The sequence below is a fragment of the Phycodurus eques genome, chromosome 11 (assembly GCF_024500275.1).
Source record: "Phycodurus eques isolate BA_2022a chromosome 11, UOR_Pequ_1.1, whole genome shotgun sequence".
NCBI classification, from domain to species: Eukaryota; Metazoa; Chordata; class Actinopteri; order Syngnathiformes; family Syngnathidae; genus Phycodurus; species Phycodurus eques.
Genome location: NC_084535.1, coordinates 27,222,777 through 27,249,575, shown reverse-complemented (window position 1 = coordinate 27,249,575; position 26,799 = coordinate 27,222,777). Strand labels below are relative to the sequence as shown.

Genomic DNA, 26,799 nt, shown 5'->3' with positions numbered 1-26,799 from the left:
TTTGTCAGTTTGTATTAAGTCATCCAATTCATGGTAATGTGCAAAGGTTGACTCTTGTTCTTCGTTGGTTCTAGTTTCCCGAAAACTACAAAAATGACCTATGCAGTTATGCTATTAGGCTACATACATGTTTCTAATATTTTATTAAAGATGATGGAACAGTGTTTTGTCATATTCAAACAAACAAGCCCCAAATGCTGTCCAAATAGAGTTGAATGTTTATTTTGGTGAAAAGGTATCTTTTAGGTTGATTACAAAGTGCCAACAGGTATAAAAAAACAGTGAAAAAGTTAAACTTGTAATAGTATACTTGCCAACAATCTTTTTTAAGGCTGCAGAAATGTGGAAAAAGTCAAGCTTTATGAATATATTGCTCCAAAACAGGCATTAATACAATACTTTTAAATCAAGACAATGGTTCACATCTACTTCAGAACACTTTTGAGGGCTATATATTGTTTCCCACGTGAAACCACAACTCATGCCACTTTCATCCTGATAAGGCATGTTTAAAAACATTTCTTCATGGTACATAGATAAAAAGCATTTATTGTATTGTGTAGTTATTGACAAAACGACAATGTTAAGAACATCTGCGGTTCAGGATTTGAATCTTACTTCCAGCCATCCTGCGTGGTGATAGGGGCATGCAAATAAGTAATACGTTTCCGCGTCTCCAAGCCACCCACTGACGAATATTTCCTCCTCAGCTCCAGCTCAACCGTGACCTTAAGGAGGACAAACGCTATATCAAATAATAGGATGGACATCCATGACATTCACTGTATCACACCAGGGTTCTCCCAACTTGTCGCGCTGAACTGGATGGCTGTGCTGATTAGGTTGGGTCTGACTGTCCACATCCATGGCAGACAGGATGGAGGACACAAAGTGTTCGGTGCGATTCTCTATGGCTCTCGACTGCCTCTCAATTAACAGCAGCATGTTTCTTAACACTGGAAGGGAGGGAAAGAGAACCAAACTTGAGTCTTTTAAGTTCATGATGCCTGTTGTCAACCATGCAACGAGGCAGGAAGTGGAACCTTACAAGGGGAGGTGCTGTCCATGCAGCTGAGAAGGAGCTCACCGGTTTGCAGAACATGAGCGGTCAGGTGCTCATGGCTACTCACCTCTCGCTGAAATCTCTGAGAACAAAACCACCGCTCAATCATGTCAAACTGATACTTGTAGTTTGAAATCCCTCAACTCGTGGACTATACCTGATACTCAGCAAGTGACCTCTTCATGTTGTCCTTGTATACGGTGGGTCGAGCCAACATCTCTAGCTTATCAGAAACCTTGTAGAGCCAGAGGATGTATTGCTCCAAGAGTGAACAAAACATCTGTCACACACACACACACACATTTGACTATCTGCCTCTGACACTGTACTTGAGTTGTTTGGAACACTGTCCACAGTATGTTATATATCTTGGGATAAGTCTTAGGCCCACTGGTGTTCTTCTAATGATCTTTTTTTCTTTATTACAGCCATGCTGACCATAGTAGCACAACATCTAACAGAGTTTTGCACGATACGATCTGTCAAATTTAAGCCTTAATATGGCCATGCTTCCTGGAAATAAGCAGTAAAATGATTCATATTTGTGAGCGTAAACTATGTTGGGGGAATACAAAGCAGGAATCTCTTGATACATGATGAATGTGCTTCATTTCTATGCCGCCCATGTAAGTGAAAGGCAATTCCAGCACTTTTACAGTCACCTCATTCCCCCTTTCACAATAATTAGTAGCCTGGTTTACAGGAGCCTTCTATTCCGATTATAATTATTATATTGATACCATAATTCGGAATAGAGCTGGGAAAATCCACATACACTTCTTTTAGACGTCTGTATAGGCAGTACTAATCTTTTGCTTTGTGCTCAGTGTTTCGTTTTTTTTTTTTGTTCACGTTAACGAGTTATTTCTTTGGATTTTCTTTTTTAACGTCGAATAATGAAGATGGCTTGGGTAAAAACTAACATTTTGCTCAAATCTAGTGGAGTAAAAGTGGAAGTTGCCATAAATAAAAAATTAAGTAGAGTACAGATACATGAAAATTAAGTACAGTAACAAACTATTTGAACTCTGATCGCTGTTCGGACACGACAAAATGATGGACTCACACAAAAGGTGCAATTTGGAATACTTAAATATTGAGTTTATCAGATGCAGATGTGAAAACGACCTGGATATAAAACCTGAACTGTTTTTTGACTCAAATTCATCTGTTGATGTCAAACCCATTATTTTTCTCTACAGCAAAAATAAAGAAAATTTCATCCCTTTTCCAATTTTTTTTTTTTTTTTGAGGGGAATGTTGCACCCCTCCTGGAAGCCGTCACCTTCTCGGGGTGGAGGGGTTTGTGTGCCCTAATGATTCTAGGAGCTAAGTTGTCTGGGGCCCCTGGCAGGGTCACCCATGACAAACAGGTCCTAGGTGAGGGACCAGACAAAGCACGGCTCAAAGACCCCTTATGATGACGACAAAAACTATGGACTCAGTTTTCCCTTGCCAGGACGCGGGTCACCGGGGCCCCCTCCTCTGGAGCCAGGCCTGAAGGTGGGGCTCAAAGGCGAGCCGCCTGGTGGCCGGGCCTGCACCCATGGTAACGTGGGTCCCCCTTCCCATGGGCCCACCACCTGTGGGAGGGGCCATAGGGATTGTGTGCATTGTGAGCTGGGCAGTGACCGTAGGCAGACCTAAGCGATTCCCGGCTACAGAAGCTGGCTCTGGGGACGTGGAATGTCACCTCTCTGGCAGGGAAGGAGCCCGAGCTGGTGTGTGAGGTCGAGAAGTTCCGACTAGATATAGTGGGACTCGCCGCCACGCACAGCTTGGGCTCTGGTACCAGTCCTCTCGAGAGGGGTTGGACTCTCTTCCACTCTGGAGTTGCCCACGGTGAGAGGCGGCCGAGCAGGTGTAGGTATACTTATTGCCCCCCCGGCTCGGCGCCTGTACGTTGGGATTCACCCCGGTGGACGAGAGGGTAGCCTCCCTCCGCCTTCGGGGCACTTGGCACCAAAATACCCTAGGTCGCAGTTCGATGATCGAACTCGATTCCGTTGATGGTTGGACTCCGCCAAGGCTGCCCTTTGTCACCGATTCTGTTCATAACTTTTATGGACAAAATTTCAAGGCGCAGTTGAGGCGTAGAAGGGGTCCGGTTTGGTGGCCTCAGTATTGTATCTCTGCTTTTTGCAGATGATGTGGTTCTGTTGGCTCCATCAAGCCATCTCCAACTCTCACTTGAGCAGTTCGGAGCCATGTGTGAAGCGGCTGGGATGAGAATCAGCACCTCCAAATCTGAGACCATGGTCCTCAGTTGGAAAAGGGTGGCGTGCCCTCTCCAGGTCAGACCCAGGACACGCTGGAGAGACTATGTCTCTCGGCTGGCCTGGGAACGCCTTGGGATACCCTCGGAAGAGCTGGATGAAGTAGCTGGGGAGAGGGAAGTCTGGGCATCCCTGCTAAAGCTACTGCCCCCGTGACCTTTACCTTGCATAAGTGGAAGAAAATGGATGGTTGGATGGGAATGTTGCACTTTTCTGCCTTCAGTGAAGTCAAAACACTTAAAACGCCCTTTTCAGTCAATCTCGATGAAGTGATGATGGCATTGAAACATATTTTTTATGATAACAGACACCACTTGGGGTGAAATATATTGTCAAAGGGGAACTGGAGATTGTTCAGTTGCCTTTCGAAGCCATGCGACTCAAAAGGGTCTCTACTTACGTGGGTATGCTGCATCAGAGAGCAATTTCGGTCCTGGTCCTCCAGGATGACCTTTTGAGGGTCTCTCAGGTAGAGGCCACAAAGCTGCTCTACCAAGGTCTCCACCTCCTTGAAACTTTCCTGAGTTAGTCCTGCACCTACAGACTTTTTCCATGAACTGGGACTTGTCCTCACTGCCTCAGAGTTACCATGATCAGCTTCTGATGAACAGAAAATAGCACTCAATTCCAATCAAGTTGGGAAATTTGTTTTTTTGCAGATATTCTCTCCTTTTGAATTTGATGCCAGTATCCCATTCCAAGAAGCTGGGACAGGAAGAACAAAAGAGTTAGGAAAGTTGAGACGAGAGTGATTTGGAAAATTTGTGTGTCATATGTATCACATATTAGTTTTACATAAGCTTTGCATGTTCTTTTGTTCCATCGCTCGAAGCACTACTCGTGCGTGTCCTTGCAAATGTGCTCGGGACTGTATTGACGACTCCCTGTTCTCGTCCGTTCTCAACCCCTTCCCCATAAAGATAAGTTTGAGTGCAGCTGGGTGAAGCGGTGTGAGAATGTTGTGCGAATGAGAGGGGCGTGTTTCTTTTCTTCTCTGTCTCTCTCCTGTATCATGAAGGTGATTCTTTGCTTGCACTTCAGTAAGGGATACCAACTTGGTTGGTTATAAAAGGAGCAACCCCGAATGGGTCAGTTGTTCACAAGCAAGGATGGGGCAATGTTCCCCACTTTGTGAACAACTGCATGAACAAATAATCCGACGGTTTCAGAATGTTTCTCAACATACAACGGCAAGGAATTTAGTTATTTCGTCTTTTGTACTCCATAATATCCTGAAAAGATTCAGAGAATCTGGAGAAATCTCTGCAGGTAAGTGGCAAGACCAACATTGAACGCCCGTAACCTCAGGGCAGCACTGCATTAAAAACCGGCATCACTGTGTAAATGATATTGCCACGTGGGCTCAGGAACACTTCAGAAAACCACGGTCAGGTCCTACAGTTTGTCGCGACGGCAGACATGCAAACACAAAAAAAAAGGTGACAAAAAATAAAAAAATAATAAATCCACTGTAGTGGGGGGGATACATGGGGGGATGCCCCGGGCCATCGCAGAGAATCTATCCATTCATTTTCTGAGCCGCTTCTCCTCACGCGGGTCGCGGGCATGCTGGAGCCTATCCCAGCTATCTTCGGGCAGGAGGCGGGGTACACCCTGAACTGGTTGCCAGCCAATCGCAGGGCACATACAAACAACCATTCGCACTCACATTCACACCTACGGGCAATAAATTAAGAATTCTGGAAGACCCCGAACCCGTGAAGGATGCCGTCAAGCTGAAGGAGTCCTATCGGGCCTTTTTGGCCTGTGGGACGCCTGAGGCAGCTATATCTATCTACAGCTAGATATATATCTATTTATATAGATATCTAAAATTCATCTGAACTATATGATTCACGTAAATGGCCTATTTTGAGTTCAAAACGGCGAATTTTGCCAAAAGGCGACTGATTTGCATGGATGCTACATCTACAAAGGCAGGTTAAAACTCCACCTCGCCAAGTGAAGGCATATTCAACAAGAAACATGGCCAAGCTTCTCTGTGCCTGAGTTCATCTGAGATGGACTGACACAAAGTGGAAAAGCGTGCTGTGGTTTGATGAGTCCACATTTCAAATTGATAATGGAAACGATGGACGTTGTGTCCTCCAAGCCAGCGAGGAAAAGGACCATCCGGATTATTATCAGTGCAAAGTTCAAAAGCCCGCATCCATGATGGTGCTGGAGGTATGTTAGTGCCCATGGCGGGGGGAACTTGCACATCTGTCAAGGCACCATTAAAGCTGAAAAGGTACACACAGGTTTTTGGAGCACCATATGCTGCCATCCAAACAATGCCTTTTACAGGGACGCCCCTGCTTATTTCAGCAAGACAATGCCAAGCCATATTCTGTACGTAATACAACAGCATGGCTTTTGTATTAAAAGAGTGCGAGTACTAGATGGGCAGTCCAGACCCGTCTCTCACTGAAAATGTGCGCCACATTATGAAGCACAAAATAGGACAAAGGAGACCCCTGACTGTTGAGCAACTGAAGTTGTACATCAAGCAAGAATGGGAAAGAATCCCACCTATAAAGCTTCAGCATTCAGTGTCCTCAGTTCCCAAGTGCTTATTGAGTGTTGTTAAAAGGAAAGGTGATGTAACATAGTGGTAAACATGCCCGTCCCAGCTTTTTCGGAATTTGTTGCAGGCATCAAATTCAAAATGAGTGACTATTTGAAGAATATAGGTTTAAAAAGGATTTGCAAAGCTTTGTATACTGTTTTATTTACATTTTATACACTATCCTAAATTCATTGGAATTGGGGTTTGTAGTAAAAGAACAATTGGAAGCCCCCAAGCTCATGTTTGTTCAATGATACGAGTACCTGATTCAGCTGCACTCTTATTTTTGTTTATGGTCACGCTTCCATCATCTCTTTTGCTCTCGTGCTGTTTGGCATCAGCCTCTTTAGCCAGTTCTTTCCCCGGCTGTGATATAGTAGAGAATATAGAGGTGCAGTCCATAGCATCACAAATGGCTGTGACCGGGCGGTTTAGCCTGGTTGTCACGTCCTTGACCTTCAAACATAGATTAAACAGCTCCAGTCATACATCGGAACCATGTAAGTATTTCCTCCGTCTATCCATCTTCTATATTGTTTATCCTCACTAGGGTTGTGCGTGAGCTGGAGCCTGTCCCAGCTGACTTTGGGCGAGAGGCAGAGTACGCCCTGGACTTGGTTGCCAGCCAATCACAGGGCACATGGCAAACAACCACTCTCATTTACACCTATGGAGAATACAGACTCTCCAATTAACCTAAGGTTTTGGAACGTTTGACATAAGCATGGAGAGAACATGCAAATGTTCGATTAAAATGTATTAAACAGTCCGAGTGTGAAAGCACCCTAACTGCACAATTTTTGTACCAACCTGCTGTGGTTGCTTTTCCAACAATGATGTGCACAAATCAATTGTTTTATCTTTCACAACTTCTGACAATGATTCCATATCAAACTGTATTGCTTGGTGAAGCTGGGCCCTCAGACTAAGTGCACCCTGCAACTTTTGAAAGTATATGCCAGTCCCACAATACTGACCTGTCCAGTGAGGAGTAGCACATTCCTCTCCAGGTGATCGGGCAGAGACCAAAACTCCTTGTCAAAGTCCCTGCTTGCAGATTGAGACTGAGGAAGAACACTTGTTGCGTGAATAAAAGCGATGGAGGAGGGTTGTGCATACTGATGATTGCGCTGACTTTTACCCTGGGGACAGTTCACAACATCTTTGTCCATAAAGTCCAGACAGTCCAAAAACAACCCATTTGAGACTGTTGTGGAGCCAAACGTAGAAGAGTTTAGACCTGTAGAATCGATTTTCTGATCCATTCTGTCCCACGCTTTTGTCTTTATGGTATTGCTCAGGTTTAAGTCTGACCCAGACAGGCTGGTGGGACAAAGATTATCCAGTTCAATACCAGAATCCTTTAAGTTCATGTCTTGTTGTTGAAGGGTGTCACCCTGTAACTCAATGCTGTCCCACTTACTGTCCATCTGCCCAGGCCTTAGAGGGTAGGTGTAGTCCAGCAAAGCTTGGTACTCTTTGTTTGGATCCCAGGCTCCAGTGTACCTATTTGTGGATGTGGGCAAAGGTTTAGGGATAGCACAGTCCCAATAGTTTGCTTCATAGTATGACATGGTTTTTCTTCTTGACTTCCCTGCCAAAGAGCTGATATTTTGTTTTTTGAGGTCTGTTTGGTCTCTCTCGGCGTAAGAAAGGGAGCGTGGGATATAGGTAGGGTACAGAACAGTGGATGTTAGTTGCGGCCTCACAGGAAGGTCTTTTTTCTGGAACTCCAGGATTGAGCCGGAGAGACCACATTGAATTGACTTACTTCTGGTCAAAGTAGATCCAACCAAAGTTTCTTCATGTTGTAACCCACTGCCGACATCTGGGATGCCCAGTGGTGAGCCGCACACTTCTTTAGATTCTGAATAAGAAGAGACATCACTGGGAGTGAAGCGGTAGCTCAGTTGGTTTGGGTCTTCTTCTAACCTGGTCAGCAAATTATTGTTGATGGAATGCTGACCATCTATCCTGCTGACACCAACATGCATCTCCTATAAAATATAAAACAAAAATGTTATAAAATATAAATAAAAATCACAGTTCATGTACAGTACGTCCTTGGTTTATGACAGCTCTGACACGGTTTTGAGATTACGATGGCACACAAACTAGTCAAGAACTCGCCTGCAATGTTTTTCTCCGGGTCCTCCGGTTTCCTCCCACATCCCAAAAAGATGCACGGTAGGTTAATTGAATACTCTAAATTGCCCGTAAGTGTGAATGTGAGTGCGAATGGTTGTTTGTTTGTTGTGCCCTGCGAATGGTTGGCGACCAGTTCAGGGTGTACCCAGCCTCTCGCCCGAAGAAAGCTGGGATAAGCTCCAGCGCACCCGCAACCCTCGTCAGGATAAGCGGTACAGAAAACGGATGGATGGATGTACACAAATTCATCAGGAACACTGCACATTCTATTCCAAATAAGGACATAAAGAACAATTTATCAAATTAATTATTCCTTCAATAAAGTGAAGGGAATATTAAGATGTCCCAAAAATTGCAGTGACTTAATAAACTACCATTTACTTTGACTGTAGTTGTTGTATTTGTGCGCACTGTTCATGTGGTGGTGTTAGTTGAAATTGACACAGTCAACAAAAAAGGATTAGACCAGCCTTGTTTCCAATGTTGCCAACTTGGCGACTTCCTCACGAAATCTGCCAACTTTCCAACTCCTGTTAGTGACTTTTTTCTTCTTCCTCAAAAGCGAATGGTGACAAATCTAGCAACTTTTTTGGACTGTTTTGGAGACATGAAAGGGTTACCATCCGCTCCTCCCCTTTGCCTGTTGTCCGTCTTGCTCAGTGGAGTAACAAAGGAGGAGATTGTGTTTGCACATGTGTGAAACACAGCTATTAAAAAAATATCATGAAAAGAAAAAAAAACGTCTCACAAGTGCGACTCGGTCCTAATCCCTTAGTTCATGTTAACGAGCCAGTGAATAGATTTGGATCGTTCGTGAATTCGTGAACCCCCCTTAAATTTGTCACTCTTTGGTATATTGCAGCCATTTGCTAAAATCATTTAAGTTATTTCTTCCCCTTCATTAACACATTCACTGCCATTGACGGCTTTAGAAGTCAAATATCCATGTTAACTGGGAAGGTTGGGAAGGTTGGTAATGAAAGAGTTAATGTACACACAGCACCCCATATAGATAGTCCATTACAGATTTATTAATACAGAAATACTGAAATATTGCAGCCATAAGTATTCAGACCCTTTGCTCAGTATTTAGTTGAAGCACCCTTTCGAGAATGATCCAACAAGTTTTTCACACCTGGATTTGGGGATCCTCTGCCATTCCTCCTTGCAGCTCCTCTCTAGTTCTGTCAGGCTGGATGGTGAACATTGTTGGACAGCCATTTTCAGGTCTCTCCAAAGATTCTCAATTGGGTTTAAGTCAGGGCTCTGGCTGGGGCATTCAAGAACAGTCACGGAGTTGTTCTGACTCCACTCTGTTATTTTAGCTGTGTGCTTAGGGTCATTGTCTTGTTGGAAGATGAACCTTCGGCCCAGTCTGAGGTCCTGAGCACTCTGGAGAAGGATTTTTCATCAAGGATATCCCTGTACTTGGCTGCATTCATCTTTCCTTTGATTGCAACCAGTCATCCTGTCCCTGCAGCTGAAAGGTACCCCCACAGCATGATGTTGTCACCACCATGCTTTACTGTTGGGACTGTATTGAATAGGATGATGAGCAGTGCCTGGTTTTCTCCACACATACCCTTAGAATTAAGGCCAAACGTTCTATCTTGGTCTCATCAGACCAGATAATCTTATTTCTCACCATCTTGGAGTCCTTCAGAAGCTTTATAGCAAACTCCATATCGGCTTTCATGTGTCTGAACTGAGGAGAGACTTCCGTCGGACCACTCTGGCATAAAGCCCCGACTGATGGAGGGCTGCAGTGATGGTTGACTTTCTAGAGCTTTCTCCCATCTGCATCTCTGGAGCTTAGCCAGTGATCTTTGGGTTCTTCTTTACCTCTCTCACCAAGTCTCTTCTCTCAGATTGCTCTGTTTGGCCGGACGGCCAGCTCTAGGAAGGGTTCTGGTCGTCCCAAACATCTTCCATTTCAGGATTATGAAGGCCACTGTGCTCTTAGGAACCTTAAGCGCAGTAGAATTTTTTTTGTAACCTTTGCCAGATCTGTGCCTTGCCACAATTCTGTCTCTGAGCTCTTCGGGCAGTTCCTTTGATCTCATGATTCTCATTTGCTCTGACATGCACTGTGAGCTGTAAAGCCTTATATAGACAGGTGTGTGGCTGAGTATAATCAGCTGAACTTCAATGAAAGTGTAGAACCATCTCAAGGGTGATCAGAAGAAATGGACAGCACTTAAATATATGAGTGTCACAGCGAAGGGTCTGAATACTTACGGCTGTGTGATATTTCAGGTTTTTTTCCCCCAGTAAATCTGCAAAAATTTCAACAATTCATTTTTTTCTGTCAATATGGGGTGCTGTGTGTACATTAATGAGGGAAAAAAATGAACTAAAATTATTTTAGCAAATGGCTGCAATATAACAGATTTAAAATTTTAAGAGGGTCTGAACACTTTCCGTCCCCACTGCATAGTTGATGAAATTCATGAAATTAGCGTTGGAAGCAACAGAAAATATTTGAGCCATGCCGATCTGAGTTATGTCACAAGTAACCACGCCAGCAGCGATGTGTGGGTGCGAATCGATCAATTTGCATCATGTTTGCACATGCAGAATCACAGAAAAATATATAATTCAGATTATCGTATGGATTAGAAACAATACTGAAGCTTTGGAAAAACTAGGAAATGCGAGCGGTCCGATCGCATTTCTTGTGTAACTACTGTGTTGGAAATTCCTCTTTTGTAGAATAATTAAGGAAACTTTTTTTTTTTTTTTATATATACTAAGAGCTATTTACATCATATAAACAAAAAGAGAGAGAGGGAGAAAGCGTGAGAAAGAAGCGGGAGAGGAGAGCGAGGGGGACCTGCCCGGCTGTCCTCATGGTCTTTGCAAGCCCCCCACACACACTCTCTGAAACCGCAACTAAAAAAAAAAAAAATAAAAAAATAAAATGAAAAGGAAGGTCCTTCTGTCAGATTCAGTACATTTCCATAATAAGGACATTCCAACCAGCTACCCAGCCAGCTCTTGTAGCCCGCTTGGGAATGTCCGTGGATAAGAGAAACAATGGCTTGCTGCTTTTAGCAAGGCTAGACATCTCATAGAAGTTACACCGGAGTTATGGAACAATAAAAGAATACAGTACACAATATGAAACAATCTTGTTTTTGTTCTGCTCGGTAATTTCGCTCTCCAGCTTTCATTGAGAATCTTAACACAATTAGGGGTTCGGATCCCCGACAATTTCGAAGACGTTCAAAGTTGTAAAAAACGGAGAAGTGCTTCCGACAGGTGAGGTGAACCTGTTATGTTAAAGCTTAAAATGGGCCATGGAGAGAGCAAAAGCAGTAGAGCAAGAGGAAAAACTACTGTGTCGCAAATTTTGAGAAGAGAAAAGGGAGATCAACACTACATGTCTGGAAATGTGGTTGACGGTTAGATTAAATGTGAATAGGCACAGAGGCTTTCTGACAAAAACTACACGTAGAGGAAGTTACTGATAATTGTCTATCGCCTGTGGTCTCATCTGTCCGAGTTGGCCTGGGGGAGGATGTCAGGTTGTGGTCGCAAGCTGGGTTCCACAGTGGCCTCCACAAATCAACCACCCAATGACAAAGATTAAGGAGAATGCAATCTGGAAGAAGACCAACAACACAACCGCCTCTTGTGAGCCACAGGACCGCCAATCACATACAGCACTTCTGCGGTCCCCTCCTTTCTCACACAGCCTGCTGTAGCACCTCACAAGAGCAGCCGCATCCCTCCCACACCACCTGGCCTTATAGAACGCACTCGACAGCCTCATGGACAGCAAAGCATCGCTGAATCAGATTTAAGGAGGTCGAGGACGGATACTGAACAAGGGCGGGGATACACCACCAGTTCTGGTAGGCCACCAGTTCGTCCGACCTCTGGCTGACTCCTGGTGGCCCCAAAGACAGACCGACGCTTCAGTGGTGATATACAAACATACACACTGCATCCAACAATTGGTGTTTCTTTTTTGTTTTTTTTGCAATGAAAATGGAGCTCACATGTGCCTGAGAAGTATCTGCACCATTTGCACAATTGACATTGTGCAAATGACTATCGCATGACGAGTCACTTTGAACTGCATACATTTCTTGAAGTCTCTCCGCCATTTGAACAATGGTCACGGCACCAGACTATTGTTCTATTAGTCATTTCAAACTGCTCTAAATTGCCAGAGGACTCTGGATCATTTTCACAATAGTCCAAAAAAATAAATAAAGTAAAACTTGAAAAAAAAATTAATATATATATATATATATATATATATATATATATATTGGCATTACTGGTAACATTTTATTGCTCAGTGACTGTGTTTTTATGTTTTATGTCTCAAAAGTATTCACCATGTCTGTTGCGCTGCAAGAGCGGCTCCATCTGGCGAAGACAAATTCCTTGTGTCTTTGACGTACTATAAATAAAGATGATTCTGATTATTTTTCTAGCACAGCCCTCCATCAGATCACTTCACACACGGCTACGATTTCACATTTTATGCCATAAAAAATGGTGGCGAGTTGGGATTGTTATAAGAGTTGTATGCGTGTGCGTGCGTTTGTATGTTTGTTGTGCGCAGGTTCAACGGAAACATTCTGACAAAACTTGTTTGTTCCTATTAAGTTTTACTTACCCAAAATACAAAGTATTTGTGTGCAGATAATATATTTTGTGTCTGTGAAATTCAACATTTCTGGCCAAAGCTCTTCTGCAAATTCAAGTGTTATTGGAAATCCTGCACTTCAATTGGTCGAGAGATGAGCTTTCATGAACTTTATGCAGAATGCATTCGTGTGCATGCATGGATCAAAGGAGGGTCTGCCCTAAATAGAAAAATTGCTATTGATAATTGAAGGTCTACTCTTATTGGTCGGTTTGAATCTATCTTCTATTGGTTGAGGGCTGTCAGGTCCACTAAAAGCTCATCAGTTTGGTGAGCTCACTTTCACACCAGCAGCGATCCCTGAGACTGGAAGGACACTTTGAAGCAACTGTTGTTGTTATTATGAATTGACTTATTTAAGGCTCTAAGTACCTCATAAAATTTTCCGCTTTTATATATGTAGGGCATATTTTGAGTTATGGTCATAACACAATACTGCTTTTATTGTCCACAAAGGGCACCAAAAAAATAAAATAAAAATAAAAAACAAAAACCTATATAGAATGTGGATAGGTCTGATGCCACTGAACATTTTGAGGGGTTAAAAGTAAAAAAGTACATATGACTTAGAACACTTTTAAGAGCTTGAACCATGTTTTAGCTCGAATGACTACAGTATGTTTAAAAAAACATTTGCCATTGTTCCAAAAAAATTATCATGCGTAAAAATCTGTTTTGACTTATTTATTCAAGGCTCTAATTACCTCATATGAAATTTTCCACTTTGTTTATATATGCTAGGGCATATTTAGAGTTATGGTCAAAACACAATCCTTTTATTGTCCTGAGAGGGCATTAAAAAAACAAAATTATATCTATATGGATAGCTCTGATGCCATCGAACATTTTGAGGGGTTGAAAATATTAATATATGACTTAGTTTAACACTTAAGAGCCTGAACATTGTTTTGCCTCGAATGACTGCAGTGTTTTTTGTTTGTTTGTTTTTCTTTATAAAATGAAATTGTTCCAAAAATGATAATGCGTACAAATATATGTTATGACTTATTTAAGTCTCTAATTACGTCATATCAAATATTCCACCATGAATTACTTTTTTTTTGTGTGTGAATATGGCATATTTAGAGTTATGGTCATAGCACAACACTGCTTTTATTGTCCATAGAGTTCACACAAAAACAAAACAAAAAAACTATATCTGTGGATACGTCTGATGGTACTGAACATTTTGAGGGGTGGAAAGTTAAAAAATAAATAAATAAAAATTCATATATGACTTAGAACACTTACGAGCCTGCACCATGTTTTGGCTCAAATGACAGTTAAAAAAAATAAATAAATGTCATTGTTCCAAAAATGGTCATGCATAAAAATCTGTTTTTATGACATACTGACTTATTCAAGGCTATGGGCCATAGAGGCCATCAAATTTTTTTATAAAACCTATACAAGTATATCTATGACAAAGCACGGCTTGTTGTTGGACTCTGTTGGGGTTGGACTCTCTCCCACTCTGGAGTTGCCCATGGTGAGAGGCACAGAGCAGGTGTGGTTATACTTATTGCCCCCCCAGCTCGGCGCCTGTACATTGGGGTTCCCTCGGTGGACGAGAGGGTAGCCTCCCTCCGCCCTCGGGTGGGGGGGGGGGAGACAGGTCCTGACTGTTGTTTGGGCCGATGCACCAAATAGCAATTCAGAGTACCCACCCTTTTTGGAGTCCTTAGAGGGGGTGCTGGAGAGTGCTCCTGCTGGGGACTCCATCGATTCTGCTGGGGGACTTCAATGCTCACATGGGCAATGACAGTGAGACCTGGAAGGGCGTGATTGGGAGGAACGGTCCCCCGATCAGAACCCAAGTGGTGTCCTGTTATTGGACCTCTGTGCTCACCACGGATTGTCCATAACGAACACAATGTTCAAGCATAAGTGTGTCCACATGGTACCAGGACACCCGAGGTCGCAGTTCGATGATCGACTTGGAGGTCTTGTCATCGGACTTGCGGCCGCATGTCTTGGACACTCGGGTGAAGAGAGGGGCGGAGCTGTCAACTAATCACCATCTGGTGGTGAGTTGGCTCCAATGGAGCGGGCAGATGCCAGCCGTATTGTGAGGGTCTCCTGGTAACGTCTGGCAGAATCCCCTGTCAGAAGGAGTTTCAACTCCCACCCCCGGCAGAATTTCACCAATGTCTCGGGGGAGGCGGGGTCATTGAGTCCGAGTGGACCATGTTCCATGCCTACATTGCTGAGGCGGCCAACCGGAGCTGTAGCCGTAAGGTAGTCGGTGCCTTTCGTGGCGGCAAATTCCGAACCCATTGGTGGACACCAGCGGTGAGGGATGCCGTCAAACTGAAGGAGGAGTCCTATCGGGCCTTTTTGGCCTGTGGGACTCCTGAGGCAGCTGATGGGTACCAGCTGGCCAAACAGAATGAAGCTTTGGTGGTTGCTGAGGCAAAAGCTAGTGGGAGGAGTTTGGTGAGGACATGGAGAACGATTTCTGAATGGCTTCGAGGAAATTCTTGTCCACCATCCGGCGTCTCAGGAGGGGGAATCAGTGCACCATCAACACTGTGTATAGTGAGGATGGGCACTGCTGACCTCGACTTGGGACGTTGTGAGTCGGTGGAGAGAATACTTCAAATACCTCAATTCCACAAACACGCCTTCCCATGAGGAAGAAAAGTCTGGGGTCTCTGATGCGGGTTCTCCCATCTCCTTGGTGGAAAGTTCCTGTGGGTGGATGAAATTCACCCGGACTTCCTACAGGCTCTGGATGTTGTTGGTGTGTTCCAACTACAGGGGGAATCGCACTCCTCAGCCTTCCTGGTAAGGTCTATTCAGGGGAGCTGGAGAGGAGGGTCCGTCGGGAAGTCGAATCTCCGATTCAGGAGGAGCAGTTTTGTTTTAGTCCTAGCCGTGGAACAGCGGACCAGCTCTATACCCTCGGCAGGGTCCTCGAGGGTGCATGGGAGTTCGCCCTACCAGTCTACATGTGTTTTGTGGACTTGGAGAAGGCGTTTGTCCGTGTCCCTCGGGGAGTTCTGTGGGGGGTGCTTCGGGAGTATGGGGTGCCTGTACGACCAGTGTCAGAATTTGGTCCGCATTGCCGGCAGTAAGTCTTACTCGTTTCCGGTGAGGGTTGGACTCCGCCAAGCCTGCCCTTTGTCACCAATTCTGTTCATAACTTTTATGGACATAATTTATTGGCGCAGCCGAGGTGTAGAGGGGGTCTAGTTTGGTGGCCTCAGTATTACATCTCTGCTTTTTGCAGATGATGTGGTTCTCTTGGCTTCATCAAGCAATGATATCCAACCGGGCACGACCCAGAACACGCTGGGAGACTATGTCTCTCGGCTGGCCCGGGAACGCCTCGGGATCCCCTCGGAAGAGCTGGAGGAAGTGGTTGGGAGAGGGAAGTCTGGGCTTCCCTGCTGAGGCTGCTGCCCCGCGACCCGACCTCTGATAAGCGGAGGAAAATGGATTGATTGATGGATGGATAGGTCTGATGCCATTGAACATTTTGAGGGGTCGAAAGTCAATATTTATATGACTTACTTTTAACATTTGTCTCAAAATTACTCCCTATGTATTGTGATTATGATGCACGAGAGTCAAGCTAGTTATTTCATTTACAGTCATCACCAGACATTCATTTAAACACTATAGAGTTAATGTATGCAAGTATGAAGCATAATTCATAGAGCCCTTTGAATTAGAAAGATGTCCTCCCTTCCCCCTCTTTAAGACCAGTCCAAGTTGACGTTTCTAATTTATTTGGACATAATTTGCATTATCTCTTACGGAAGCGTATTGCTGCCCCCCCCCCAAAAAAAAAACAAGTTCACTCCCACGTGATATGTTTAATGTTATAAGGTGATATGGTTCACGTTTTAATGTGACAGATTACACGTTACAACATGAACAATTATTATGAATAACATGTTTTCAGAGGTTATTTTTAAACAATACCAAAATTTAAGACCAATTCTTGGTCTTAAATTTTGTAAAAGTGGGATTCGACTCTGCAACAATAGGGAAATGTAGGTCCCTGGGTGAAAACAGAGGACCACTCACAGCTCAGTTGGGGTAGGGGGATCCATTCAGTGTAACATCCAGCAGTGAAGTTTGTGTGAGAATACTGTATAAATTAAAGACAGCCATATAATTATATAATATTAGCCTATAATGCATGTAGTCTATATGTATCTATCTGTACATATACAGTATACATACTGATGGATAAAGTTGTTGGTGCCCCCCTGTTAATGAAAAAAATAAATTGCATGATAAATTAAAATAGAAATTATATATTGGAAAGTATCACAATAATATAGCAATACAAGCATATGACAATAATCGAATTGTGACTCAAGTATCGTGATAGAATCGTCTCGTCGGGCAACTGCTGAGCCCCACTCCAGGTGTCCAACTGCAAAGCGGAAAATAACCTACACAAAAAACAACAAATGGGCTGAAATGCTGATCAGAAAAGTTGAGTTGGGGTGGATTCATGAAGGTAAACAAATAAGGAAACGCAAAGGAGGGAGAACGACGAAGCTTCATGTGTCCAAAGAGTCCAAAAAGCTGACATAATACAGTATGCTAAAGACATTTTCTTTCCAAATGGAAAAAGTAGCTTTGGAAGATGTGAAGCATTCAGTTGTGACAGATTATCAAGAAGAAGCTGTACTTGATGAAGATCTCACAATTGGAGACCTCTACAAAGTACTAAGAATGGGAGTGTTAAGATTTTACCTTTGCACTAATAGACTCTGATGCAAATATTGATGTACAGCTGAGAGAGACAAATCATGATCTTCAAACCATTGTCATTCAGTCGGCTGATTTGAAGGCGTTAGCTGCTGATGTAATTTCTGATACAGCTGAGGCGATGATCGGCCATTTCCTTGGAGTGCCCATGGCAAGTCAGCCGGATGACACTTTGATACATCAACCCATCCGGTTTGAAGTAGTTGAGCTGGCCATCCCATCAGTCACTCTTATCACATTAAGCACAGCAACACTCAACACTCCAGACACCGCGTATACAGGTGATCAAGCAAGTGATTCTACAGCTCCATATGATCTTGAATGTGTCATCACCATAAAACTTCACTGTCCATCTTCTGGAGGAGATGATTAGCCAGTTTAAGGATACAGCACTGCTCAAACACCACTTAAAATACATATCCATCGATGAAAAATGAGCTGATGCAGATGGTGTTTGAAGGGATGTCAAAGCTGCATTCTTTTTGGTGAGAATCAAGTGTCAGATGATATGGTCTTGCAAAGTCTCCTCCTGTACATAAGTCAATCAGATAGAAATCTGATAACCATTGCCTTAAAAGATGATCTTTCAGATGAGGCCGAAGATGAACTATTAGATCTTCTGGACCGCTTGGATGTAACAACTCAATAAGTGGCACACAAGCAGTTGATCCAAAAACCAAGATATGTAGCAGACAAATTGTCATTAATTGTTAGCACCCCCCTGAAAGAAGTATTTGTGAAGCCACAAGATCTCCTACAAATGTATCAGGATAAAAAGCCCACAACAAAAATGCTCTTTAAGCTGCTGACAGCATCTCTTACTACTCAAGCAGAGACTCAAAGCTTGCTTTTTCTGCAACAGTACATCAGAGGACTGCATGATGCAGGACTTGAAAAATTCAGGTTATTTTTAAACAATACCATTTTTAAACAATACAGAGATACCATCAGTATCAGATGGTATCTCTGTTGACAAGGCTGAGATCCTGTTCACACCAGCAGATGGACTAGCGAGACGTCCAGTAGCTCATACCTGTGGGCCAGTTCTGGAACTGCCGTGGATATACACTTCTTACGCAGAATTACGCACTGAAATGGATAGCATACTTGTTGCTGAAATCTCCTTTCCGTTCAGTGTAGTTTAGGTCAGTAATAAATTACTCTTTCAGGGACCAAGCCACAGTGAGAATTACTGACTTTACAAAATGTTTACAAATACACAAAGCTGTTTATCTGCCGTGTTCATACGGAACATACCTGTTCCTTTTAAAGTTGTTACCTGTTGATTACCAGAGAGCAATAAGTACAAGGTGAACATTTTGTCATGTTGAAGTTAAACATCACGAAAAGTCTGGGGTGATACATGTTTTACAAACATTTCATTTTTATAATTTTGAATTCTTTCTGGAATATTCGCTTATTTGGGTTGACATATGAAGCGATATAGACTAAATTGTGCACAATTTTCTTTCGGTCACCATGGTACGATATGGTGGTTTTCCGCGTGATATACATAATACAAATTCCACAAATTAAAAGACTTGTAGACACTACGTTTATGGTTAAAAAGGGGACACAGGACTTGCTGGGGAAAAAAGGACACAGGGACCTTACTGAAATTCTTAGCTGATCCTGGCATACAGTCAAAGATACATTTTAACTGTGGTCTAAAAAAATTTTACTTCTAAATTTCAAACCAACAAACCTGACGAAAAATCTAATGCTGGTACAGATGTTACTTTTTTGGCATGGCAAATTATTCCAGATCCAGATCCAGGATCTGGAATTATGCACAACTATTGGATCAGTAATTATGCATAACTGACCGTGTCAGTAGCATCCCTTGGACAAAAAATGCTGAGGCAAATTTTATTCAGCGGAAGAAAGTTTTGGTTACTGCTGGTGTCCTTCGACTGTCAGACTACACAAAAATCCTTCACTCGTTATTTACATAACCTTGCGTTGACACAGACACGGGCTTTTGGGGGAAAGAAAAAGTACCGAGCTCGAGCTTTTATTCCACCAAAATTTTGTAATGTTTCTAGAGCACTTTTTAAGCATTTACATTTAGTGATGTTTTGATTATCACTCCAAGATAATATACAAATAGTAAATTAGTATAATGCTCATAATGGATAGGACTATATTGATTGATACTGATAAAGTATCTAATGATATAATGATCAATGCGCTTACAAAATACTGTCTAGATATGGTAGACATGTCTAAGCAAGAACTGAAGTAAGTGGTAGTAGCACCATTGACCCAAATTAGAGCTTTCCTCTAACTCCAGCTTTCTAACAGGTTAGTTACAATTTGACATCAAAACACATGGTAGCTACCACCTGCAAATAAATGCTGGGAAGTCAATTAAATTAGGTCAAGTATATATGCGGATGCGTGGGCGCCCTATCCCCTTTTTGAGATTGTCCTTGCAGGCACCCCATTGGACTACATCCATTCGGGTCTGCCGATGGACACACGAGATGTACAGGTATTGCACATTGACTCATCAATTTCAGGAAACAAGTCCTATCAGCATTGCCATGGAGCGGTTGAGGGACCCCCCCCCACACGAAATCAAACCCTGTGACATGTCGTCTTGATGGAAAGACGTGGAGACGTCCGTGGCTGGCCGGGCCTTCTGGGTTCTTCTTCGCTGCTAACCAAGAGCTATGTGGGTTCACGCATCACCTCCTCAACTCTAATGCTACCCTCCTCCACCTACCGACTCCTTTCTCTCCTTCTGCAACGGACGGTGGGAATGATCGGCCTGACGAGGCTGAAAGATGAAGTCTCCCATGGGTTTTAGCAACCTTCCTCTGTGGTTTTGCATTAACTGTCATAATTATTGGGATCAATGTGTATATCAACGCTGCCACTTTTGACAGTCCACAGTTTTGAACCTTACTAAGACGTGACACCGATGACGAATCTTTGTTTTTGCTGTTGCGTGCAACTCCACTAATTTCACTTCTGTATTATGACTCTGCTCAGACAGCGATTGTGTTTGTCCTTGCAAATGTGTTTAGTACAACAACCTGTTATTGTTTAGACTTCAATGATTCCTCGACCTGTGCATCCACTCCCACCTTTGGAATTGTAAGTGTGCGTGCAGCTGGACTGGAAAAGTACCGACAACTAGGTTTCTTAACCCCTTCATGTGTCACGTTCTCCAAATCGCTTTGTTACACTTGTACCAATATTTCTCAGGATACAACTTCCCCTTTTGCCTTTTCAACAATCTTAACTTCTTTTCTTAAGTCATTCACTGCCAGCCTTCCCAGTTAACATGCATATTTGACTTCTAAAGCCGGTCAATAGTGACATAAACTTCACTGCTTTACGCACATGTGGTCGTTAACGTCACGGATCAATTAACATCAGCATGCTTCATGAGACCTGCTGACACTGTCCTACCGCTTTCCTCAAACTGCTTAGATGACATTATGATTGACAAGCATGACTCAGAATTCCTGTCTAATTTTGAGGGCGGCGGATCTTTTGAGCTCAGGAGCTCTTGAGCTGCAGCGGACCATGTCAAGCAGGTGTCCGCACTAAGTTCTGTATCAACATGGTGCTCCGGAGGGAGCTCAGGACCACCAGGTCGCCAATCCCGCGTCTTGATTATATGTTTTAAAAAATTTTAAATAAAAATACTATTCAAATAAACGCAAACAAAACCATTAAGTACGAAGCAACACTATAAATTTGTTCTGAATGTTACGCCTTGATCTAAGTTGAAGTAAATGTTTCATAAACCGGTTGTAACTTAATGATGCAACAAAATTGGGAACACATACATGCACATACTGTAAAAGCACTTGGATTGAACGAGGGTAAAAGTGATGAAGTGTCCTTTTTATTGTTATTCCTGGTTTGAGTTATAATTTTTTTGGTCAATGACTGTAGTTCCAATGCGTTGTGCATCTTGGATTAAAGATGTGCGTTTGGTGTTTCTTCGAAAGCTGATCCTGCATTATTTGCACGTACGCATGGTCTGAGGAGGTTCTAAATTTGTATGCAGAGTACAAAAAAAAATAAAAAAAAATAAAATATATATATATATATATATGTTACGAACATATTGATGTACGCATGTTTGACACAAATCTGTGCGCATTCTTGGTAAATGAATGAGGCCTAATGTCCTGTTCTGTTTGTAAAGTATTAATTACATCTACCTTACGTTTTGTTTTTGTTATTATCTGTTAAAGGTCCTGAGCCCCCAGCCAATAAGCTTGGATTAGATTCTATGGGGGTGTCATGTGGTGTATTTTGGTATCACCTGGTGCTGATGTGTGTGTGTGATGATGATGTGTATTGCTTGACGTGATTAAACTGAAACGGAAATAATACAAAGGGATCACAAATGTGATACACATGGTTCCATGAAATCTGGTTAGCTATTGGATATATGATGATTTCACAGCACCTGAATATCATTTGAATCAAAGAGAATCGTTATATAAATACTGTACTTGCCCTCAGTTGATGATGTTGCCGAGTCTTCTTTAAAATAGATGGTTGTCCGATAGAGAACAGAGGCTTTCTCATCACATATTGCCTGTCAGTCAGATACCTGGGAGTGGGCGCCATGGTAACACATTTAGGGGGCTGTTCTTCCTCCCCTTCTGTTGCTCCTTTGTCACTTGCAATGTCTTCTGCATTCAGTCTTATGCTGTGTCCAATACATGTATCTGGAACATGCACCTTCCGTGGACGGCTGCATTCAACGGCGTCCATTGGATAAAATGTCATCTATGAAGATCCTGGCAATGACATGAATATTAATTTTAAAAAAAAATAAAAAAATAAAAAAAACATTTTCAGTATATAAAAAGGGCTTGAATGTGTTGTTTTTAAAGAAATTTTACTACCATTATATACGCCTGTAAGTCACAGAGAAGAGTCAACATTGTCAGACACCTGGAAGAGTAAGATTACTGACCATTCTAACTTTAAGAGTAGTTTTATCAGGATTAGGCAAACGGTGTTTTCACTGAATAACTGATACAATTCCAAACGGTAATTAACACTGTTTCAATGTTTTCTTATCATTGTGCTATTTAGCGTCATGTGCTTGACTGTGTATGGTCCCTTTAAGAGAGGGATGCAGTATCTCTTTCCCGCTCGCTAATTAAACCTAAACTTTTCACATGAACAATGAAGAAGTTGGACGCACAGAAAACAATACCAAAAGTTCAGTTCTCAGGGATCTTGTTTGATGTGCGTTCTGGATCCGAGTAGGGTTGGGCATCGTTTGAATTTGATCAAGTCCGGTGCCGATTCCGTATTTCGATTCCGGTTTTAGACGATTCCCGATTAAGATTCCTTTAGGGGGCTGGGTCTAAAAAGTTTGCATGGTTTAAATAAAGCGTGTCCAAATTATGAACATCCATTTTCTTAGCAGCCCGCAGCATACACTAAAATGAACATTTGACTCTGGGTTCTTTACAAACGGTATCAATATCAAACCTATGAACTAAAAGGCAATGCGTGTGGAACTAATCCAGTTGACTTAACTTTTATTAATTAATGTTTCAGCTAAAAGTTAAATATAGCATTGCTAAACTCATCTGTTTTTATCACATCAAATGCTGTGATACTCATTAAACTCGGGTGCTGTCCATTTCACACTTAAGGTTCCTAAGAGCACAATGGCCTCCATAATCCTTAAATGTACATTCTACCATCTGAAGAACATATCCAGAATGAAGGCTTGCATGTGTCAAGCAGACCAGGAGAAGCTCATCCATGTGTTTATCCCAAGTGGACTTGACTATTGTAATGGTCTTCTGACTGGACTCCCTAAAAAGCGCATTAAACAAATGCAGCTTATTCAGAATGCTGCAGCTCGGGTCCTGACCAGAACAAAGAGGTCAGAGCATATTACTCCAATTCTATAGTCTTTACACTGGCTTCCAGTCACATTCAGAATAGATTTTAAAGTTTTGCTACTGGTCTATAAATCACTAAACAGTTTAGGTCCTGAATACATGAACAAAATGCTAATGGTATATAAACCCAGTCGGGCTCTGAGCTCGAGAAGACTCAGGTCAAATAGTAGAGCACAGAGTCCAAAGCAAACATAGTGAAGCACCATTTAGCTATTATGCTGCACACAAATGGAATACGTTGCCAACAGAAGTGGCATCAGCCCCAAGTGTGCATGTTAAATCCAGGTTAAACTCTCTCTTTTTTTCCCCATGCTTTTTAGAGCATTTCCACTTTTAAATGATATTTCTTGCACTGTGCGCTGTTTTAATTGCCCCCCCCCCCTTCCCCCTTTGTTTTTAAATGATTTTAATCACGTAAAGCACATTGGGTTACCTTGTGTATGAAATGCACTATATAAATAAATGTGCTTAAGGGCAGCAGCAATTTGTAACCTTGGCCAGATCTGTGCCTTTCCACAAATCTGTCTGAGCTCTTCAGGCAGTTCCTTTCACCTCATGATTCGCATTTGCTCTGACATGCCCTGTGAGCTGTAAGGTCTTAGACAGGTGGGTGGCATTCCTAATCAAATCCAATCGGTATAATAAAAGACAGCTGGACGCCGATGAAGGTGTAGAACCATCTCGAGGATGATCCAAATCTCAGCCGTGCAGCCGTCTGCGTATAGGACACCACCCGCCGTTGTAGAGTTTTAGACTTTATTTTAAGGAGAAAGCGATGACTGACATTTCTTCGGTCACGTCTCGTGCCTCTCCACTCGCTGATATGCTCGTTCTCCTCACACCGAGTCAGTTTTAAAATTATATTTACAATTAATTTAGAGGCATTCGATTGGGGCCAGAGAGTGAGGATTTTTCTTAACACTTAATAATAATCTGCTGTCAGGTCATAGAGACAGTTTTGACATCTTTAACAAAAGTGCTTTTTTTTTTAAATTTATTTATTAATTTTTTCACAAAAGAAGTATGGGTGGGTGGCTAAACTATATATAAACTATAACGGAATGCCATGTGGACATATTTACAGTTAAGTAGTCTTTTCACACTCTTTATTATATATTTTTTTTTTTTTTTTTTTAAATGGGCGACAATTCTGTGGTTGCAATCTTAGCACTTCTACGACTGGGTGTAATTTTACAAAAGAGGGAACTCATTAAATCGTACAATAGTGCCATACGGTTGGGCCTTTGAGAGTTCCGCACCAATAGCACGAAATAGTAATATAAATAATATTGCAGCATACAATTCTACATTTTGCCAATGCAGCAAACTGTATCAACGTGTAACGTGTGGGGAAAAAAATACACAACCAATTGAAAAATTGAAACGAAAATCGCCGTTTGACGTGTTATCATGATTGTTTTGGCATGCGGATCTAGTCGAGACACATAGCGGATAGCTACTGTTGTTTTGTCTCGCGACGCCCCGCGATTGTCAGTCAATGAATGAGAAGTTTGATAAATTAAACCAAAGACGGACAAAGACCTAAAAAAAAAAAAAAAAAAGCGGGCTACTCTCTTACCCCAATTATCGAAGAATTTCGGCTTCGGGTGTCCATTTGTAGTGACGCGCCGTCTCGTTTATTGTGCTAGCCTCCGTCCCCCAAACGTGTTGCGTTTACGTGCCGCCGTTTCAGTGCTGCACTGACAACGCCCGTTTAACCTGTTCTTTGCCTTCGCGATATCCGCCAAATAGTACTAAACTAAGAAACAAAACCGGTACGCTCTCGGTGTCAGCCAATTAACAGAGCTATGGAGCGAGAGTCTCGGAAGAACACTGTGAATGATAACCAGTTAACGATGGAGTTAGAGTAAATGTATCCGAATTCCGGGTTCCATTGATGGGACCCAAGTGCGAGAGTGATGCGTGATTGGTGGAGAAGGACGAGAGCTGGGTGAGACAGAGAGAACTCTTTCAGAGCTACATTGTACGTCGACGTCGCCGCCATATTAGATATGGCTACTTGCTTGCTGATAGCGCCACCCTGCGATTGACTTCATCCAACCTCTTTTCGTGGAGTCTGTCGTTAAATGTGATCATTTGGGGTTGTCTCGTAGTTTTATTTAATAGTTCGGTGGTACTACTTTTCAATGTTGAAATGGGATCGGAAGTTGTTACTTTCCATAGATGCAGCGACAAGAGTCTGTTTTGTGTGACGTTCCTGACATATCCCATTTTTAATCCATATTGTTTAGGAGTGAGTTTATGTGAATTTTAGCCTATTCTTCCAGGGGCATATTTGTGAGGTCACACAGACACACAATGATGTTGGACAAGAAAGCCTGGCTCAGTGTCCACTCGAAATCTACCCAAAGGTGTTCTATCGGGTTGAGGGTAGGACTCTCTGCAGGCCAGTCAAATTCATCCAGACCAAATTCTCTCCTCCATGTCTTTATGGACCTTGCTTTGTGCACTGGTGCACAGACATGTTGAAAGAGGAAGGGGTTAATCCCCAAACTGTTTGACTGTCCAAAATCTTGGTCAGATGAAGCATTCAGAGTAGTAACGTCACGATACCAACATTTGGACTTCGATACTATACCTGCATGAAGTTCCTCAATACCGGTACTGAAAAGATACAACGGCAAAAACCTAGAACGTCACTCACTAGAAGCAGTGGAGTGAAAACTGAGAAAAATAACTTCAAATACTTTTCTATTTTAAGAATTAAAATGTTCTATTTTAAAAATTAAAATACATTTTCTAAATTAAGAAACTTGAAAAAAATCTGTAATAATGGAATTAGCCCATTCTTAATGTCATTTTTTTTTTTTTTTTTTTTTAATTAGATCAATTAGTTTGTATGTATATGAAATTGTACAACTTCATACAGTACTTGTATGATATATAGTCATTAAAGGAAAATATTACACCACCCCTTGTTTCTTTTTCTTGTTCATTTTAATGCCTGGGAGCTTACCGGTAATTATATTAGTTAATGATTTTGGTTATGATCAAAACCATGGACAATAGCGAGACCTAGATATCCGGTCTTAAGCTCTTATCAACTATTTTCCTTGTCATCATTATATTTGTCCAAACAAATGTACCTTCAGTTGCACAAGACATTAAAAATGAACAAACAGCTGAAGAAAGCAAGGCGTCTTAATATTTTTTCCATGACTACATCAATTCCACTGGGGAACAATTCGAACGAAAAATTCCGAGTTAGATTTTTATGCTGATTAAAACTAAAGTTGGCATGCACATTCCAAAATTTCAGTCAAGTTTTTTTTTTTTTTCTCTCCACAGCTTACCGTCCAGATAAGCAAAATTACACCGATTGGCTGTCGTAAGACTTGCCAGCCGATTACGATCGGACTCATCTACGGCTACGCGGCAACTTGTTTGTGCAGTCACAATTGAGACGGTGCGGTGAGAGGTCAGTACTA

At 42.3% G+C, this 26,799-nt stretch overlaps 1 protein-coding gene across 4 annotated transcripts; it reads right to left on the bottom strand.

Moving 5' to 3' along the window:
* Window positions 1-195: 195 nt before the first annotated feature.
* cep68 (centrosomal protein 68) lies at window positions 196-25,280 on the bottom strand. Of its 4 annotated transcripts, none has more exons than XM_061690055.1 (9): window positions 24,930-25,280; window positions 21,936-22,222; window positions 6,886-7,905; window positions 6,172-6,364; window positions 3,740-3,939; window positions 1,221-1,343; window positions 1,049-1,145; window positions 794-956; window positions 196-728 (listed from the first exon to the last, which is right to left on the bottom strand). In XM_061690055.1, the coding sequence occupies exons 2-9, from the start codon at window positions 22,209-22,211 to the stop codon at window positions 707-709; spliced, it is 2,094 nt and encodes a 697-aa protein (XP_061546039.1). In that variant the 5' UTR covers window positions 22,212-22,222; window positions 24,930-25,280; the 3' UTR covers window positions 196-706. The 4 variants fall into 4 exon arrangements, with proteins under 4 accessions (XP_061546039.1, XP_061546041.1, XP_061546037.1 ...); XM_061690057.1 differs by having other exon boundaries at window positions 809-956; XM_061690053.1 differs by having other exon boundaries at window positions 196-956.
* Between the last annotated feature and the right edge of the window lie 1,519 nt (window positions 25,281-26,799).